The 20,245-nt window shown below is 38.1% G+C and overlaps 2 protein-coding genes and 1 pseudogene across 3 annotated transcripts; 1 reads left to right on the top strand and 2 right to left on the bottom strand.

Annotated features, from left to right (window-relative positions):
- Positions 1 to 259: 259 nt before the first annotated feature.
- Positions 260 to 3,423, bottom strand: LOC104780527 (phosphoinositide phospholipase C 9-like). The gene is made up of 8 exons (XM_010505030.3): positions 2,948 to 3,423; positions 2,392 to 2,582; positions 2,142 to 2,280; positions 1,746 to 2,035; positions 1,496 to 1,613; positions 1,108 to 1,257; positions 934 to 1,017; positions 260 to 847 (listed from the first exon to the last, which is right to left on the bottom strand). The coding sequence occupies exons 1-8, from the start codon at positions 3,248 to 3,250 to the stop codon at positions 554 to 556; spliced, it is 1,569 nt and encodes a 522-aa protein (XP_010503332.1). The 5' UTR covers positions 3,251 to 3,423; the 3' UTR covers positions 260 to 553.
- A 9,165-nt stretch (positions 3,424 to 12,588) lies between these two features.
- On the top strand, positions 12,589 to 13,383 carry LOC147945948 (uncharacterized). Its single transcript, XM_087509424.1, has one exon. It carries the CDS (start codon positions 12,589 to 12,591, stop codon positions 13,381 to 13,383), a length of 795 nt encoding a protein of 264 aa, XP_087365550.1.
- Positions 13,384 to 16,336: 2,953 nt separating this feature from the next.
- LOC104780526 (UPF0481 protein At3g47200 pseudogene) lies at positions 16,337 to 18,193 on the bottom strand (annotated as a pseudogene). Its single transcript, XR_015596830.1, has 2 exons — positions 18,074 to 18,193; positions 16,337 to 17,997 (listed from the first exon to the last, which is right to left on the bottom strand). The product of XR_015596830.1 is annotated as a UPF0481 protein At3g47200 pseudogene (transcript).
- Positions 18,194 to 20,245: the final 2,052 nt, after the last annotated feature.

The raw sequence follows: 20,245 nt of genomic DNA, 5'->3' as shown, positions 1-20,245 counted from the left end.
CTGCTATGAAAAATTAATACTTGAACTCTCATCTGAACTTTTACAAATTGTATATGTATAATAAGACCACAAATGAAGAATGGGTGATTTACTTCATCACTAGGTTTCCGTTTCATCAGCAGTTGTTACCCGGAACGGCTGAACCTAAAGAAGTATATATGACCCCAAGAAAAAACTTATTGTTTTGAACCAATCTCGATAAGAACTTGGAGAAGAATGAAAAATAGTTTTTGAAGTCCCCCAAGTAAAGAAAGAACACTTGTAACTAATCCTTCCTTTCTTAAAAAAGTCAGTCTTCAAAACCAACAAATAAAAGGAAATAGAAAAAAAAAAAAGGATAGTAAACGAAATTCAACAATACAAGTGAAAGAAACTTGAATAATGATAATACCAAGGAGTTCTGGAGTAAGACCTTATCTCAGTCTTGGAGTCTAAGCCTTGCCTAAACCCCTTCCCCCTTCCAAGTGGATCTTGATGAACTATAGGGGTTCTAGAAAGCGTAAGCTTTGAAAGGTTCTAAGAAACTCCACTCGACCGAGAAGAAACTTGTAGGCTAGCACCACCTAAAACGGATGAGCAGCATTGTCGAGCTGCATGCCTCACCTTTTTCATCATAGAGTGGAACAGCTCGAATTCCTTCTATTAGTTCCGAAACCGGTAGACATGTCTGACCACCAAAAACATCTGCAGTCGATACTTCATGGTCATAGACTTCAATACTAAGCAAAGCAAGATCAGGGTAGGTCAAGGGGAATGTGAATTCTTCTCCCCAAGTAGGAGTCCATTCGTTGTTTTTCTCCGTCGTTTTCATAATCTTCTCATCATGGGACACACCGGCGATACTAATCTGTGCATTTGCGTTTTGAAAGAACCAAAATCAAACTCATTTCAGACCAAGAAAGTTATGTATACCATCTCCCGATATTATTTTACCCTAACGTATAAATCCGGCTTAGACAGTCGACCTATGCGCTTCTTGAAGTCCACGTTCCATCCATCACCCATATATATTTTGACCTGCAAGATATAATATAATGTCCTCCATCCCCTATCTAATTACGTGAGAAAAATAGAAGCATATAATGTAATTGTTGTAGGATGACAAACCTTTAATGTCTTCACCACCACTGGATTCTCTGTTGGATAGAAAACTCCACTAGAATCTGGATTCAAAAGGAAACTCGGCTTCTTGACGTAACCGCACCCTCCATTCGCTCTAAACATCCCTTGCATCAACCAAAGTTTTTCTTTGTCCTCCTGTAGTTATGCGATAAAACATGTTGTATCCACGGAGGCCAATAGGTAATTAAGCCCGAAACAAAACAAAGAGTAGACATGACCCGTTTATATTTATAAGCAAATTTTCTTTTTTTTTTACTATGTGCCGGCCCTGATTCCACATAGTGAGTATACTACATGCTTGTGCAACTACTATTAATGAGCAAGAGAAACCAGGAAAAAAAATAGCGAGAAAGAAACATTTTGAGGCACACACCTGCCTGCTTAGTGCAATCATTTGTGCACCGTGCATCCAAGCCCTCTGAGGTTTATAGGGGGCATTGCTAAAAAAATTGCGATTTGGACGTGTCCGCAGGAATCTATTTTGAGTGAAGCTGTTTATTATCAAGTATTGCCTAATCAGTTAGCTTTTTAGTATTTTACGAGCCAACTACTCTCAACATGTCGAGGCTTGAGTAAGGGTTTTGGTATGTATATAAATATAAACTTATTTTGCTCCACAATACCTTATAACGTCTTTTTCGTACCATCCTGGTTGTTGGATGTTGCCTGTTAAAGCTTTTTGTAGTATGCCTCTTGGTTCCACAGCATGAAAGCCAACTAGACTCTGGAAATTCTCATCTGTGGGCTCTTCTCGTATTTCAACACCATTCTCTTCGTGATTAGCATATAACAACTCTTTTGGGGGTCTTCGTGATATTAGTATCTTATTTTGCAGTTGTGCTGGTGAAGGAAACTCCTCCAAACTATGAGGATCATGGTGATACACCATATTATCAAATGTCTGATCTATCATCTACATATGCATGCAACAACATATTCATACCATCAGGTCAAGATAATCACATACATCTATATGATCATATATTATGATAGTGAGGAAAAAAAAGAACATTCTAAACCTGAATAGCTTTGGACTGAAGATCCGGTTTCAGGTCGTCCTTGAATGTAATTATCACTGGATAACTCCTCGTGAGAGTAAAGGCATGTTCTTTAATAGCATCCAAACACTCTTGCAATTCCAGAGGCTTCTCAAATTTCCTATCAAGTGCAATAATTAAAGCAAAAGTTCATAGCAAAAGCAAAACAAGAATTAATCTGACTCAAAAAAAAATTTCAATTCATGAAGTAAAAGAGTGCGAAACCGAATACCATCTTCGCCTAACGCAAATGCTGTCTTTACCACACGGAAACAGATCTAGTTCAACCACTCTTACACCCTGTTTAAGTGCATCAATGATGGGCAAAATGCTGTATCTCCCAAACACATTTCCCGTATAGTAGGATTTGAGGCTAGTGTGAATGAAGTAATGCGATAGTGGAGCATTCATGTCATGATGAACCTGAAGAAAACATAAACCAAATTCTTACAAAGTGTGTCCTTACTTTCAAAAATCAACTCAGAAGTTGGGTTCCATTGCAAGCAGGAAACAACCAATACATAGAGAACAACAATGGAATCAGCTTCAGGTGAAATAAAAAGCTAAGATTCAATGTATGGCAGCAGGACCTAGAAACTTTTTTTACCGGGTCGAAACATAACTCTGAAAATATATTGAGACTAACGCAAATGGTTTATGGTTTATATGGGTTCATTATTAAACTTTTTTTTTTAATTAATGGGGGTCAACTGACTCCATACTCTCTCACTTGGGTCCGCTCTTGAAGCAAACCTATCTGACAAGAAGAAGCAAAAGAAAATGTTCACCTGGTCACTGATCGGCGGATTGAGTTCCGTAGAAAACAGAAACTCTTTTAACTGAGGAAGCTCGAGAGTCAAGTTGCAGAACTTGGGAATGCCATATTGTCGGCGCAACGCCGCCACGATATCCTCTGCGGCCTTCAATCCGGCACCATCTTCGTCCTTCTCTTTATCCAGCAACTTCGCGAACCTTTGTAACGACTTCGGCATATCGTCATCGTAGCCATGGAATTCATTCTTGAAATAAGTTGGGACGCGATCCCGCCTATTGACCTGTTTCGGCTCAAACTTCACTCTTATTTTCACCATGTTAAAATGGACGAAACCAAACTTCTTTCGACTTTGGGTTGTACCAAGTCTGAAACCAAGTGGATTTATTTATTTGTCCCATAGGACTCCACTACTACATGTTACTATTTTAGATTTCTGTTTTCATTGCTGCATCCAGGTTTTTTGTTTTTGGTAACACCATGTTTTTGTTTTTTTGTTGTTGATAGAATCTTAGGGTTTTTGTTTTTGGGAAGGATCTTGCTCCTTCCGACCCAAAATTCTTCTGAGGCATAATGAAAAGTAGGTAGGTGGGCCGACCCATGTTTGTTATGAGGTTAATTATTTATATTTCAAGTTGTTTGTAATTTTTACTTGTTTTAATAATAACTATTGTTAATTTCACACTCACATATATATATATATATATATATATATATATATATCCCCTTTATAATAAAACGGAAGTACATAACATTGTTTTGTATACTATATAATTTTAATAAGTTGGTTACAAATAGATTATACATTAAATATTAATTGATAGATTAATTGGTTACAAATAGGTTATACCGAAAATCTTAAAGAGAATATTCTAAAGAATCATATCATCTAACTTACCATATTAATTTCCTTTATTAAATTGTTCATCAAATATTTTTTTTTGATATCTTACTTAACATATTAATTTGTTAATTATCATTAGACTTCACCTCTCATTTTTATATACGAGTATATTTTGTGAAACAAATAAATTATCATATTATTTATTATAATTTTAAAATAGTTTTATTTCCGAATATACCATAAGTTGAATTTTAAAAATCAAATATAAATTGTTCAATCTATAAAATATTCAAGTTTTAGTAATATTATTCTTTAAAAATAATATCTATTGAATTAAAAAAAATTTACTGAGTAAGGGGCAAAATTTGAATATTGAAATTCAATTTCATATTTTTTTGTTGAATTTTCAATTTCATATTTTTTTGTTGAAATATTTTTAATATATTGAAACTTGATATAAAAGTTAGAAACTATAAACACTCTAAATTGATTTGTTATAGCAATGTCAATAATATGTCACTATAATATGAAAGAATTTCAAGAAACCAAGTATATGAAAACAAAAAGTATAATAATATATTAAATTATTCATAATATAATAACTCGCTTTTTAAAAACCAAATTTACAAAATTATGTCTTATAATGACATTCAAGTCATGATGTAGAATATACATTGTTGAAATAACTTCACATGTATAACCTAATACAACATATTAAAATTTTATTTTATAATATAAAATATACCAAATTTTGTATAAAATAAAATTTAACCAGTTTTATAACACAGATACTTATCTAGAATCATTAACAATATAAAACTTACAAAATATGTGTTTTTTTTCAAGCCATCATATTTAACATATGATTTTATTGCATAATGTTTATCCAAAAAAATTTTAAAAATAATCACAAAAATTATAGTTTATCTAAAAATTACAATATAAATAAAATGAATTTTAACCCGTACTCTCTTAATTTAGTATATAATTATGATGATATTCAACTACTTCATACATTATATACAAATATGATGCATAAATAAACAATAATTACACGGTGTAGTTCTCTCCACAATACTCGGATCTACAACATTCGGTTTTGCATTTACGACATTTCTATGACGGACAAATTCTCCCCACAACACACTAGACCACGACACGACGAACGCCTATATATACATGCGACATTATGGACTACTCGATAATTTTTGGACCATTATCTGCAAGAATCTGCATTTACTATAAATAAAACCCTAAACATGATGTAAAAGTATTAAGGGAGTATTAGTAAATCATTGGTCAATTATTAGATCAAGAGAACTTCCACACATTTCCTCTATATATTAATAGAGAATCATTGATGTTCAGTTTTTTTTTTTTTTTTCATTTATTTAATACCATTATCTTTGTTACCAGACACTTTATTTTCATACACTATTTTATTTTTTTATCTTAGGGGCAAAAACACTATTTTATTTTTATTAATAAAAATCTAATATTATATATTTTTAATGGGAAAATCACTCATGGAGTTCTTTACAATATTTTTATTGTAAATTTTACATCATTCAAAGTTAAGAACTTTATTAGGATACTTTAACTTTTTACACCTCCAATAGTAGAACCCCGGAGGTAAAACTCTTTAGAAAAATAAAAATAAATGAGAAAAAAACATAACTATGAAGTACACGCGCCTAAAGTTTCTCTCTCGTAAGGTGAAAACTACTTTTCACACTTGCTTTCTCTGGCGAAACCGCAATCGTTGCGGAATCGTCGTCGGCTGCTTCTCCTGCTCTTCATCAGCAAGATTAGCTCCATTAAATCGATCCCCAGTACCTACCTACATGAAATCAGTCTCGGGTTTATTTCACGGCAACGGAGCAAAGGATGTTTCTGGAGGAGGAGGAGTCATCGTCGATCCTCCAGATCCCCGGTGGCCTCACCTGCATCATTTGACGCAGAAGATTTCTTCTTCATCGGTGAAACCTCTTCCTCAAGCGGTGGTGAATCCCTTGATGGATGAACCTTTACTGGATAGTGCTAGATCTTCATCTTCTCTGGTGGATTCGATTTCACCAGACACGGTGGCGAAATCAAAACTTGGTTCTTCACCAGCTTTGTTCGGTTATTCTTCTCGGGTGATTACAAATTATTTTTTGAGATCGAAGCCCACAATTCCTGTTACAACCAAGTCGACAATTTGACCGTTGAATAACACTGTCGTACAAGATGCGTCTCAGGGAGTCAATTGCGGTGGTGAGTTCGTTTCTGCTCCATCGTCTCTCCCTGACACACAAAACCCTGCTACACAATCCACAAAAGTTTCTCCTCCCTCGTCATCCTCTCCCCACTGCACCCCTTAAGGGAACATGGACTATACCACTCAAAATGGTAAAAGATGATTCAAATGGTCTTAATTTTTCAGTGAAGACAACAACTTTGGATTCAAGTAAATTTCTTGAAACGGGCCATGAGGATGCTATTAGGTTCCCTTGGACTGCTAAAATGAATATGGTAGCAAGGAATCTCTACAGAGCTACTTCACCGGATTACATGGAAGACGGAACTCCAAAGGTAACGATTCCAAGTCATGTCTTGTTGCAAGGTCTAGAGAACCAAAAGGAATATATATATTAGGCCAGTTCTATAGATGCAATCCTTCTCCAGGTGGCTTAGTTCATGCGGTAGTCAATAGAATTTGGGGAGGGAAGTGTAGAATCTTTATCCGCAAACTAGATGACTCTAAGTTTCTGTTCCACATTCCTGATTCTTCAACAAGAGCTTGGGTTCTTCAAAGAGGATTATGACATGTGGATGATTGTCTTATGTTTGTAGCTCCTTGGTCTACTGCAGATACATTTGATATCATAGATATCTCGACTATTCCGGTTGCAGCGGGTGAAGTCCAGGGTCGAGATGATCGCTTGGCGGATCTGTTGACGTGCTGTTGGAGCGGTTACCGTGAGGGGTACCAGTGCAGGCTCCAGTTGTACCGCATATGGCGGGGTGCAGCCTAGGGCTGCGGATGTTGAGGATTTTTACATCTTATGTTAGGAGGATGGAGGACTATTGCCTTTAAGGATTGTTGCTCGTGAGGGGATGGTGGTTTTTTCCAGAACACTGATAGCTCGAGGGGCTGTGGGCTCCGAGAGTGGCAGAGGGGATGATGTTCCCCCGAGGGGATGATTAGTTTCCCTAATACCGAGATCTTGAGGATTATGGTCCAAGAGTAAGACGGTATAAATCGAAAACGGTGGTCTGACAGTGAGATCGGTATGGCTCGAAGGTTGCGACCTAAGGATGGAAGAGTTGGGAGCAAACAATGCCTAGGACGTGAGTATAAACATAATGACTGAATGTAGACCTCGAGAGAGTGTTGGTGGTTTAATCTCGGGTTTTGGAGGTGTTGTCCAATGAGTCAGGGTTTTATGACCGGAGCGGTCATGAATGTGTGGCTGTTGCGTCAGGATTGTGCGGCCGGTGGTGCTGGAGTCCCGGGAAGGGGAGTTGCAGCAGGTATGAGCCGGGAAAGGCATGTTTGCCAGATACATAAATTCACGAGAAGCCTTCATGGCAGGATAAATTAATCGTTGCGACGATGTTGGATGAAGTTCATTGGAGATGGATAGGGTTTCTAGATTCAAGTGGTTTGAGTTAGCGGCCTGCAAGGCATTTGATGCGGTGAATCAGAATATGCGAACGTATGGTACTTGTTTGTTTTATTACGCTAAAATTGATGATTTGCTGTGGAGAATTGCTAAGCCGGAAGCTAATTTTGTAATAAGCTATCTTGTTGAAGTTTCCTTAAGAGACAAGTTACTAGAGGTTCTTGGATGGACAAGAGGTGTTGATATCCGGGTGGTGGTGAGTTGATGTCAGTATACTTGATTTTTAGTCTAGTAGAGCTGAGGAAGAAAATAGGGGATTTTTACGTCTTATCACTTCACCGTGGGGAGCGTCGGTGTTGTTCGTCAAGTAGAAGGACGAGGTATGGGTTTATGAGTTCGTGGCGATGGCGTTTGGGTTGAAAAATGCACCAGCAACGCTTATGAGATTGTTGAACAGCGTGTTTCAGGAGTTTCTGGACGTGTCTGTCATCATTTTCATCTACGACATCCTGGTTTATTCTAAGAGTCCTAAAGAGCATGCAATGCATTTGAGGGCAGTTCTGGAGAAGCTGCGGGAGCAGAAGTTGTTTGCTAAGTTGAGCAAGTGCAGTTTTTGGCAGCGTGAGATGGGTTTTCTGGGTCATATTGTGTCTGCAGATGGGGTTTCTGTAGATCCGGAGAAGATTCAGGCTATCAAAGAATGGCCTAGACCGCAGAATGCCACAGAGATCAGGAGTTTCCTTGGTTTGGCAGGTTACTACAGGAGGTTTGTGCAGGGATTTGCGAGCAGAGCACGTCCGTTGACTAAGTTGACAGGGAAGGATGTTCCTTTTGTTTGGTCACAAGAGTGTGAGGAAGGCTTTGCAAGCCTGAAGGAGATGTTGACTACCGCTCCAGTGTTGGCTTTTCCTGAGCAGGGAGAACCCTATGTGGTTTATACATATGCATCCAGAGTTGGTTTGGGGTGTGTGTTGATGCAGCATGGGAAGGTGATTGCCTATGCTTCGCGGCAGTTGCGGAAGCATGAGGACAGCTATCCTACTCATGACTTGGAGATGGGTGATGTAGTTTTTCCCTGAAGATTTGAAGATTTTATCTTTATGGTGCAAAGGTACAGGTGTTTACAGATCATAAGAGCCTGAAGTATATATTCGCTCAGCCCGAGCTGAATTTGAGGCAGAGCCGGTGGATGGAGCTGGTGGCTGATTATGATTTGGGGATAGCCTATCACCCTGGTAAGGCTAACTTGGTTGTTGATGCTTTGAGTCGGAAGCGGGCGGCTTCGGCTCAGGAGCAGGATATAGAGTCTCTGGTAGGGGAGATTAGTGCGTCGAGCTTGTGTGCGGTTTCTTAGGAGCCGTTGGGTTTGGTTGCAGCTGATAGAGCAGATTTGTTGAGCAGAGTGCGGTTGGCTCAGGAGAAGGATTTGGGGCTGTTGACTGCCTCAAAAGATGTTGATTCAGAGTATCAGGTTTCGGCTAATGGTACTATTTTGGTGCATGGGCAGATTTGTGTGCCTAAGGATGAGGAGTTGAGGTAGGAGATCCTAAGAGAGGGTCATGCGAGTATGTTCTCTATTCATCCAGGAGCGACTAAGATGTACCGTGATCTCAAGAGGTACTATCACTGGGTCGGGATGAAGAAGGACGTGGCTAGTTGGGTTGCGAGGTGCGATGTGTGTCAGCTAGTGAAGGCTGAGCATCAGGTACCAGGTGGATTTCTGAAGAGTCTTCCCATTCCAGAGTGGATGTGGGATATGATGACTATGGACTTCGTGGTAGGTTTGCCAGTGTCCAGACGTTTGATACTATTTGGGTCATTGTGGACTGGTTGACTAAGTCGGCACATTTTCTGGCCATTAAGAAGACTGATGGAGCAGCGGTCTTGGCTAAAACGTATGTGAAGGAGATAGTCAGGTTACATAGGGTGCCAGCGAGCATTGTGTCTGATAGGAATTCTAAGTTCACTTCGGTGTTCTGGAGAGCATTTCAGGCAGAGATGGGCACTAAGGTGCATATGAGTACAACTTATCATCCTAGACAGATGGACAGTTGGAGAGGACGATCCAGACGCTAGAGGATATGCTGAGGATGTGTGTGTTGGATTGGGGTGGCCATTGGGTAGATCACCTGAACCTGGTAGAGTTTACTTACAACAACAGCTACCAGGCGAGTACTAAGATGGCTCATTATGAGGCTTTGTATGGAAGGCCATGCCGTACACCGTTATGCTGGACTTAGGTGGGGGAGAGGAGCATGTTCGGGGCAGATTTTGTTCAGGAGAACACAGAGAAGATTCAGGTTATCAAGCTGAACATGAAGGAGGCTCAGGATAGGCAGAGGAGTTATGCTATAAGAGGAGAGGAGATCTTGAGTTTCAGGTAGGAGACAGAGTGTACCTCAAGATGGCCATGTTGCAGGGTCCAAACAGGTCATTGACAGACAGTAAGTTGAGTTCGAGGTATATGGGTCCGTTCAGAGTGATTGAACGGGTGGGACCGACAGCATATAGGCTGGAGTTGCGTGAGGTGCGTTCCACAAGGTTTTCCATGTTTCTATGTTGAGGAAGTGTCTCCGTGAGGATGATCAGTTGTTGGCTAAGATTCCTAAAGATCTTCAGCCTAACATGACTTTGGAGGCGAGACCAGTGAGGGTTCTCGAGAGGAGGATCAAGGAACTTCGGAAGAAGAAGATTCCTTTGATGAGAGTCTTTTGGGATTATGATGGTGTTGAGGGAAAGTTTCCTGAAATATAAGTTTCTATTAGAGGAAAGATTTCAAAAGTGGAAAGTTCTAAAAATGGAAAGTTTTATGGGAGTTAGAATTGTCCATTTTTAGTGGTTGTGAGCCTTGGAGGGCTAGTGTGGCCTTCGTGGCGGACTTCTGAGTCATTGGGCCCGTGTGTGGCGGTCTTTTGAGATATTGTGTGGCCTTTGTGGCGGGCTGTTAAACCAATTGTGTGGCCTTTATGGCAGGCTGTTTAGCCATTGTGTGGCCTTGTGGCGGACTGTTTAGCCAGATGTGTGGCCTTTGTGGCGGGCTGTTTAGCCAGATGTGTGGACTTTGTGGCGGACTGTTTAGCCAGATGTGTGGCCTTTGTGGCGGGCTGTTTAGCGAGAGTTGCCTGTTTAGGCGGTCATTCGGGACGAGTGGTCTTTGTGACGGTCTTTCGGGACAAGTGGCCTTGGTGGCGGTCCTGTTTGGGACATTTGTTTGGCCTTTGTGGCGGTCCTGTTTAGGACATTTGTTTGGCCTTTGTGGTGGCCCGTGGGGCAGTGAGATGATCCTTGTGTGGTCATGAGGTATCCCAGTGAGGAGATATGTGGTTGGTAGGACATTGTGTTGTCATACGCGAGCCACGGGAAGGAAACCTGGATAGGGATAGGACTCAGACGTGTTCAGAATTATTTGCTCGCGACTCTTGGGGGACTTTGGTTCTCCTAGTACTGCCATATTCTGAGATTTTGTGGCTTGGGAGTATGGTTGGTATATCGACTTTGGATGACGATCCGGGGGCGCGCTGTAGGGTGGCAACCCGAGAGACAGAATATTGGACTTCCTTAGATATTTTGGCATGCGAGCTTAGGCCCGATGAGGAGCCAACATTATGGCATGCAGACTTAGGTCTGATGAGGAGCCAATAAAAAACTCAAGGGTTAGGCCTATGAGTAAAGGAAAGTCCAAAAGTCGAGAGCAAATAATGCCTGGAGCGTGAGTCTATCGCCTAGAGGTCACCTTCGTAGATCGGTCGGAGGAGTGCAGGCTGTGGAGACGGTTGCACGGGAGTCCTTGGCTGATGGTTGTTCGTTATTCGAGGACGAATCCATGTTGGTGGAGGAGAATTGTAACATCCGTGTTCCGGGATTAGAGTTTGGGATGTGTTGAATAAACCAGAGAGGTAGATTTTAATTGATTTTGGTTTAATCTAATTAAACCAAAAAAATCTCTAATTTCTCTCATGTCACGCCTCCTCTCTTCTTTTGTGATTTTGTCGACATTGACATTGAGAGAGAGGGAGAGAAAGTGTGAGAACCCTTGGTTTCATGGTGTAAAAGAAGAAGAGAAGTAGATCAAGTTTTTTCTTTAGAGCAAAGAGAGAAACAGAGCTGTTAGGGTTTGGGAGAAGGAGGATCCGACTGGTCAAATCGTTTCGAAAGGTATTGATTTTTGGTAGGGTTGTAGCTAAGATATTTTCGTAGACTCTCCTTAAAACAGAAGTGAATTTTAATTAATATTCTAGGAGATATTGGCAGTTTCGTGGGGCGTTTCGTCTCAGTCGCGGATTGAGATCAGCGGGTGTTTCGGGATCGATTGCGGTTTCATCTGAGATTTGATCGTGCTGAAATTTTGTGGCACGATTCCGGACGTACATACCTTGCGTACACCGGAGGGATTAGAAAGTTAACGGTTTGTTTTGATTTTGTGGTTTCACTTGTGAGGTTGCTCTTTTCTGATTTTTCTGGCAGTTTATTTTCAATGTTTGTTTATTGTTGTGATCGGTTGTAGGAGCGAGTTTGGTTGTTCTTGGATATTGGAGAGCCTCTCATTTGGTTGTTGTTATTTTCGTGAATCACTTGTTAAGGTGAGTGCATGACCATGAGCTTATCTAAGCGATTGGGTTGTATGACTTGTTTTGTGTGATGATGTGTAGGTGTGGTGAAAGTGTTATTGGTTGTTCTGTTTAATGGTTGGTTGTTATATTTTATTTGGATTTGTACTCTTGATTTGCTTGTGTGTATAGCTCTTAGATGGGAGGATCGCCTCACTGGATATTTCTGGTAATACTCATGCATCTCATTGTGTTTGTGGTGCAGGTAAAGGCAAAGTGTGACCGTGGGATCATGGCAATGAAGAGGATGATGTTCTAGTGGCTCGCTTGGTTGTTGTCTAGATTTTTTTAGATTGCTAGAGTTGAATCCTAGAATGTTGTTTAGGATTGCTGGTTTTCTAGTTTATGTTGATTGGATCTTTAGTTTATGGTTTTGGAATTATTACGGTTTATTTGATATTGGTTATTGGTTTATTGGTTATTTATTGGTTTTATTATTTCCGCTGTTTGGTATGATCATGGTTAGGTGGCTAGTGGGTATGGGACCACTAGCTTAGATGTTTATTATTATATTATATTTATATATTTATTATCTATTAATTTTATTTTTTAAAAACGGGTCAGGTCATTTCACAAACCAAGACTTGACCCTTCTTTAATGGGTGAGGCCAAAATTTTGGTGAAAGTGGAGTTGAGTAAAGCATTCCCTCCTAAGATTGCAGCTGTGGATAAAAAGGGAAACATATCTATGGTTGATGTTGAATACGTTTGGGTTCCAGTTAAATGTGGAGATTGTGGACAGTTAGGACATAAAGCTTCCTGTTGCATGAACCAAAAATTGCCACATCAAAAAGTCACCAAAATTGTCTTGAATGAGGTCAATGCTCCTGCCATTGTTAGCTTATCTACCGCCCTAGCTCTGGTATCTCCAATCAATCTTCAAGAGGAATCCCCGATTGTTGTCATTCAAAAAGAGTTAGAAGTCCAAGTTAATACAGCCCTAGACAATGAGGCTGCCCCAATCCAAGTCACAAATATATGCACTAGAGTGGCAGATTGCCAGACAAATATGGAAGTTAAAGTTGCAATTGGGGCTATTTGCACAGTTGAAACAGTTAATGAAGTTGCAGTCATAAAAGATAGTGACGTTCTAAATGACCATGAGGTAAGTGTCCTTGCTAAAAACAGGTTTAGCCTTATAGTCTCCTCTTTTTCATATGGGGATTCACTTCCTTTCGATGGAGATTTTGTTGAGCCAGAGGATTCAGACAGTGAATCTGAAGTGATGGATCATATGACTCCTTCAGGACAAAGGCTATTGCGTGAGAGACGGGTTCAACCATCCCTCAAATCTAAGGAGATACAAGAGTCCTTTAATGCTAGAGGAAGAGGAAACCGTGGACGTATGTCCCGTGGCCGTGGCTGTGGACGCGGGAATCGCGGACGTGGCTAGATGTCCTCTTTTTCTAAGAAGCCAACCGGAGCGGAAGATTCAGTTACCATCTTGCTCTACTTGTAATACTAGCCTATAAGGCTATAACTGTTTTGCTTTTATTGTTTAAAAACTGTGTGACTTTTGTCATAGCTCTGTAACGGTAAATTTCATATATATAAAAAATTAAGTTAAAAAAAAAATTAACATTTTGAAAATATTGTCTTTGTAAAATAAGAAGAAGTGTTAGAAGATGAGAAGTAGAAGATGAGTTTATGTCTTAATAAAGTTGGTAGTAAAACACTTCTTCTTGTTTTACAAAGACACAACAATAGGAAGTGTCTCTGCAGACAAAGTAGCAGGCACATCATGTGGTGGTAATCCGGAGTTTGGTGAGCATTAAGATCACTCCAAGCTTAGGAGATCACTTCTCTTGTAACCTGTTTGCAAAACTGAAGCAAAAACACGAAAGATAGAAACATAGTGGTTATTATAGCTAAAAGAAAGATCAGATCATGACAAAACTACAATACTATACAAGAAATGTTTGCAATAGCGAAACCACTCACAGGTGCTAACGTGTATACTTGAGAATCGAGAGCTTAATTACTTACTTGGCATAATTATCAGCGTGAAATTCTAAACTAGTCTCATCCATCATCAATTATGACAAATTTTGGGGCCGGGGTAAGTGTAACCCTACCAACTTCGATGCTACAGACAATAATAATTGCAGGTTTGGTTAAGTTCACAATTTACTTATTAAAGCCACCTGAAAAAGCATGAAATGTGATTTTGAGTCAAGAGTCAGAACCATGGCAGTCATGAGTACCTCTCAAGACCTTGCTTGACGTCTTTGGCTGTGACATTAGTATCTTTATACTATCTTTCTTACCAAACACATTTTATTCTATATAGGACTTATTCTTATTATTCATAAAACTAATTGCCAAACACAATAAAAACTCAAAGTGTTTCTCCAGTGTTGACATCTCAGCTTTTTGGGGTGTTCTAGAAGTGATACATCATTAAAATTGACATCCAATAAAAACATTTCGATCAATACACCTAATTTCTCTAAGCCAATATTAATTATTCTATGTTTCACATCAGCATTTTTGAAGGAACAACACATCATGTAAATTGGGTAACCAATCAAAATTTAAGAAATTGGACACATCATATTAATATTTTTCAAAAGGATATATTAATAAATCATTATTTACAAATTTTAAAAATATAATAATATTAACCAATTATATTAATCATTATATGTCGTATAAATATTTCCCAAAAAACAAAGGTTTTAAATTATAGCTTAAATTTAAAATAAATCAATAAATTATTTATAACTTAAAAAAATATACTAATGTTAATCAAGTATAATAATACAATCAATTCAACATAATTATCATATTAGAAATATAAATATAATACAAATATAATATAAATCAAGATTAACCAAGAATAACACAAAACCAAACTAAAGTAAAAATATTTATTTGTATATTGACTTACATGGAAGTATTGTCAAACAAAACAAAAAAATTAGAGTTTACAAAAGAACATAAGAGAGGGCAAGCTTTTCAATTAATCAAGAGCAGCGATAGTCTTCCTAGTCTCCAATTTCTGGTGGATTTTAAAGAGAATCTTGCGAAATAGGTCTGGGTGTTCGGATACCCATTCAAGTTGGGGTCTGATATTTTAGATTTTTGGGTATTTTGATAAAGGGGTCCTAGACACATTCAGGTATTTCTATTATTCGGGTCGGGTTTCGGATAAAAACTCGTCAGGTTTGGTTCGAGTTTGGGTTTTACTCAATACCCGAGATATACTTCAGATTTGGGTTCCGTTTGATTAATTACATCTTAAACTTAACAAAATACTTGAATTTAATCTGAATTTCAAACAAATCTGAATTCAAATCTCTTTGACTCTGATATTAAAGGTGAAGAAAAGTTAGACAAACACGTTTCTCGTTGAAAATATTCTATTTGTTTTGCATTTTTTCTTCTTTGTATTTTTTAATATGTAAATAATAATTTTGTATCTAGAGTTCATGAGTGAAAAAAAAATGCAAATATGTCTCTACAAAATAAGTAAAACCTCTCGTATCTAAAATTCAAAAAAATTGAAGTATAACTAGTATCGATAAAAGGGACGAACCTACAATATAAATTGTGGGGGCAGTGGCACCTAGTTATATAAATATTTGAGGTTTTAGTATTAGCCAAAGAGATTAAAATGGTAAAATGGTTACAATGCACATACTAAATGCTTTAGATGATGAAATCGAATCAAACTAGTATCTATTTTGTACTGGCTTAAGGCTAATGTTTGTATATGTTCAGGTTAGTTTGGATACAGGTATCGGGTTCCAATCCAATCCATTTCATCTTTCTTCTTTGTGTGTGGGAAAATTCAGCGAAGAGTGTTGTCTGAGATGAATTGAGGGGGGAGACAAGGGTTTTTCATCGACGTTTTAGATGTTCGACGGTGAATGGCGAAAGTGAGAGAGACCAGACATGGAAGATGCAAAGAATTAAAAAAAAAAACAATTTTTCCCAGCCAACCAGATGTCCACAGAACCTCATCCTTAGTGATCCTTAAACATCTAATTTTAGGAACAAAGTTTTGTTGTTTTCATTATTATTATTTATTTTTAAACCTTAAGCAACTCTTAAGATATTGCTAGTGACCATAGATGGAAATGGTGGTTAAGTTGTTTGTAATTTTTATTTGTTTTAATAATAACTATTGCTATTTCATATATAGTCTATTATACAATACTGTATTATTAAAAATATTTGAGAGAGAGAAAGATTAAGTTTATGAAAAGGAAATGATAAGATAATTTCTGCAAAGTAACGAGAGTATAACAGATACAACTACACACGCATATATGAAAAATTCATAAAACCATACACTTATACAGTATAGCAGTAGTACTGGTACACAGGATAAATCCACAAAATATATAATAGAAATATACAATTAACCTCAAACTGATGGTTAAACATATAGACGTGGGAAAACAGTGAGGTGTGCTGTATGCAGAAGAGAAGACTGCATTTTGTTTGCGTTGTTTCTTCATAAACTCGAGCATATTTGATTTTTTACTAAGGAAGACCCGATGGAGGAACTGCGTTTCCATCATATTTTATTGTCGTGTAGGAAGGAAAGAATCGCAACAATGGCCTGAAGCATGGTAAGAAATATAACGAAAGCAACAGCAAACGATGACAGACAAGTCCATGGTGACTCAAAGTGTGTGTGCTTAAAGCCTGCCCATAATCCATTGTACCATATTTTGGTGTACTCGTTCACTCCCTTAAATACATTCTTTAGGTAACTTGTATGTATTTCAAATATAACATCTTTACTGATAGTTTTGAAGAACTCGGATACCTCACTATTGCTACCAAAGTGATTCTCTATGATCAGCTTGTCGTTTCTCAAGAAAGTTACATCTTCCTCGCCATCTAGAAGGCATCCCATGAAAACTACGTAGCTTGTTATGTCGTTGGAAGTGTCTGTGTAAAACTGTTCAAAGGCAACACAGTTGAGGAAGAAGGAGCTGATGAACCCATCAAATCTTAACAGTGGTATCTGAAGCCTGTTTTTCTCTAATTTTATATCTAATATTGAATCTTCTTCTTCAATCCTTCTTAGCCTGAACTTTATCCCTTGGAGGCGAAGTCTTTTTGCCGACAATATCAACCGCACTACCCCTGTAGAATCTGAGGAGGATACTTTTCCAGAACTACCCTCATGGAGTTGAACATCTTGGGATGATGATGTTGTTTCAGATTCACCCACAGATCTCATGTTAGGTAAGAAGGTCTTTCGGATGAGGTCAAGAAGATGTTTTGCCTGAAAGTTTCTGTGTTTCTCCCAATAACTGCCTTGTTTATCTATTGAACGTTTGAAGAACTCAAACGCTATCCTGTTTAGATCACCAGGGAGACCAATCTTGGATTTTACATACAAAGTTTGAAGAACAAAAAAAGGGACCTGATTTTCCAACAGTAGAAGATCACTCTGAATGGACAGCAGAATCCAGGGGATCGTAAAAATGGGATCATTTTCCTCGTTCAATCTTATCTTGCTAGACACGATAAGAAACAACATGAGAATGAAGCACCCATCCAAAACCATTAGAAACATTAAACTGTGTTGTTCCTTGGGTTCCAAGTCGTCAACCCTAAGCTCCTCAGAAAAAGATTTCCTTATCTTTTCTTCCGAATCAGTTACAGTCTTCACCAAGACATTTTCATCCACTCCATTCTTTCTTGCCTCGTCTAGGAAAAGCTGCAGAAATCGAAGCTTGTGCTGTTGAATCATTTGCAGGTGCTTTTCTCCGTAGTGATAAGGACCAATGGAAACAACTTTGGGCTTATAGGCTTGGGGATTCACTGCTACGAAGCTTTCAGGGACTCTGAAGATGCAACAAGATTCCTTACCAGCTGATTCCAAGAGAAGCACTGGTTCCTTACATCTTGGAGATAAGTAGTTTCTGAGCTCAGATATAATACAACTTTCTGTAGGTAGTGGTGATAGAGGAAGGGAAGCTTTATCAGAAAGTGATGAAATTACTTCCGCCATGATTTAGTTCCACTACAGGATCCTGCTTTCCTGAGTTCAGAGACAAGGGTTAGATTCAAAATCAAATCGATATTTTGATTCGAAAACGTTAAAGCGAAAAGTTTACTGTTGTGAGGGTTAGTTGAACCGTGAGCTCGTCTAGAGCGTCTTCATTAACGATGATATTGTGACATCTATTCGGTAAAAGTTGATTCGCGATGATTAAGTGGCAGAAGTAGAAAATAGTTGTTTTGAAGGAAAAATGACTCAAAGTTGTTGGCAATTTGACCAAAAACAGTCAGAATGATAATGACCGGGAAGTAGTCGCTAAGGTAATGAGACAAAGTCTCGAGAGCAACAAAAAGTTAACTGTTTTGAGAAATTTTGAAAATGCTCAAAAAAGTAAAAAGTAAACACTTTCCTTGTTCTAAAGAGGGTAATATATACTGTACAAAACTTTACCTATCCTGTGCTAGGCTATCATGTCATGCGGACGAAGTCGGGTCGTGTCGTGTTTGGATCATTTCGAAACACTCGAGTGCTTTTCACTTGTCGCTTTGGTTTAATTGCCAGTTATCCGACAAACTAGTCATGTGCTAGGGCCCATGATATCATGTCATGCGTACGAAGTCGGGTCGTGAATCATTTTGAAACACTCGAGTGCTTTTCACTTGTCGCTTTGGTTTAATTGCCAGTTTGCCGACATATTCGTCTTGAGACCCGACATATTCGTCTTGAGACTCAGACTGACGTACGTCATGGTCGTATAGAATCAAACACCCAAACTCTCCTTGGAATCTCATTATTTTGTTCTTTGGACCATAGATTAGATTTCACCTATTACATGGGTAAGATTAAAAGTTTTAACCACTTGACCAATAAGATTCATTTAGCTATGTTAGAACTTAGAACATATGAATTCACGTTATTACAAATGAAAATTCATTTTATGATAAGTAAACCCGAGTTGTGCATCCAATTCTCTGTTGATTTGTTCCCTGCTCGTAAAACCACTTACCCAGTTTACCTCTAGCTTGGTCACATCGTTTGGTAACAAAGGGCCGATGTTTACATATTCTAAAAAAGTTATACCAAAAGTTATAACGGATGTTATACCAAATGTTAGGTTTGGCAGGATAACGGGGAATCATTGATTATTAAAAAGGAAAAAAGGTAGTCAGCTACCTCAAGTATGGCAGAATGTATGGCCACACATGCGAACTACGGTAAAGGACATCCAACTACATGACCTATATATAATACATGGCTACATGTCTGAAGTTTAAGGTGTTATGTGCGGAACACCATACACATCAAATCTCGACAAACCGGACGATTTGCGACGGTGTTGACTCATCGTTGACTCATCGGACCCAAATTAAAATCCGATCAAACTTACTAATCAGAATCCGAGAACATGACCCAGTTGAGTTTTAGGGTAATTATTGGACCGTTTAATAGGCCTAGAGATTAAACAAAAAAAATTTCAGGCACAATAACTTAGAATTCAGTGTGTAAGAATTCGATCTACTTTTCACCTAGGGTTAACTCGAAGAAGGAGAAGAATTTTGTTTTTACGATGAAATCGATGTTAGGAGGTAATAAGTTATTGGGCCTGAATTTTTTTTTTGTTTAATCTCTAGGCCCACTAAACGGTCCAATAATTACCCTAAAACTCAACCGGGTCAGGTTCTTGGGTTCTGATTAGTAAGTCCGATCGGATTTTAATTCGGGTCCGATGAGTCAACGATGAGTCAACTCTCCTAGTATCAGTTATAACAATGGCCCAAGCATGGTCATAAGTACAATGTTAATTAGAAATAAATTTTAATGCAAAGCGCAGAAAATCATCTAGTATTAACTCCCTCTGTTTCATAATATAAGATGTTTTAGAAAAGTTTTGTTATTTTATAATATAAGATGTTTTCAAGTTTCTACGTTTAAAGCTTTAGATGAGTTTAATATTTTCTATTATACAGTCTTGTTCATGATTTGTTGAACTTTTTTAAAATGGTCATTTATTAATATATGTGCTTTTACTTAAAACATATTCCCTTTGCATTTATTTAATTGTCGTTCTAGGTTATTTTGAATAGATTAAAAAATTGAGTAAATTGACTATTTTAACCTTACAAATAACTTCAATTTAAAAAGTGACTCTTGAGATATTTTTAGACCTGAGGTTATAGTTGAGATTCTTTTACAAAATTTACATTGAAAAGTGTAAACGACAAGTATTGTAAAACAAGAAAACAAACCTATAACGACAATTGAAACGGAGGAAGTATAATAAAACTGC

The sequence above is a fragment of the Camelina sativa genome, chromosome 4 (genome assembly GCF_030686135.1).
Source record: "Camelina sativa cultivar CO46 ecotype springtype chromosome 4, ASM3068613v1".
Lineage (NCBI taxonomy): Eukaryota > Viridiplantae > Streptophyta > Magnoliopsida > Brassicales > Brassicaceae > Camelina > Camelina sativa.
Note: the sequence above shows the minus strand (reverse complement) of the source record. Positions and strands in the feature narration are given on the sequence as shown.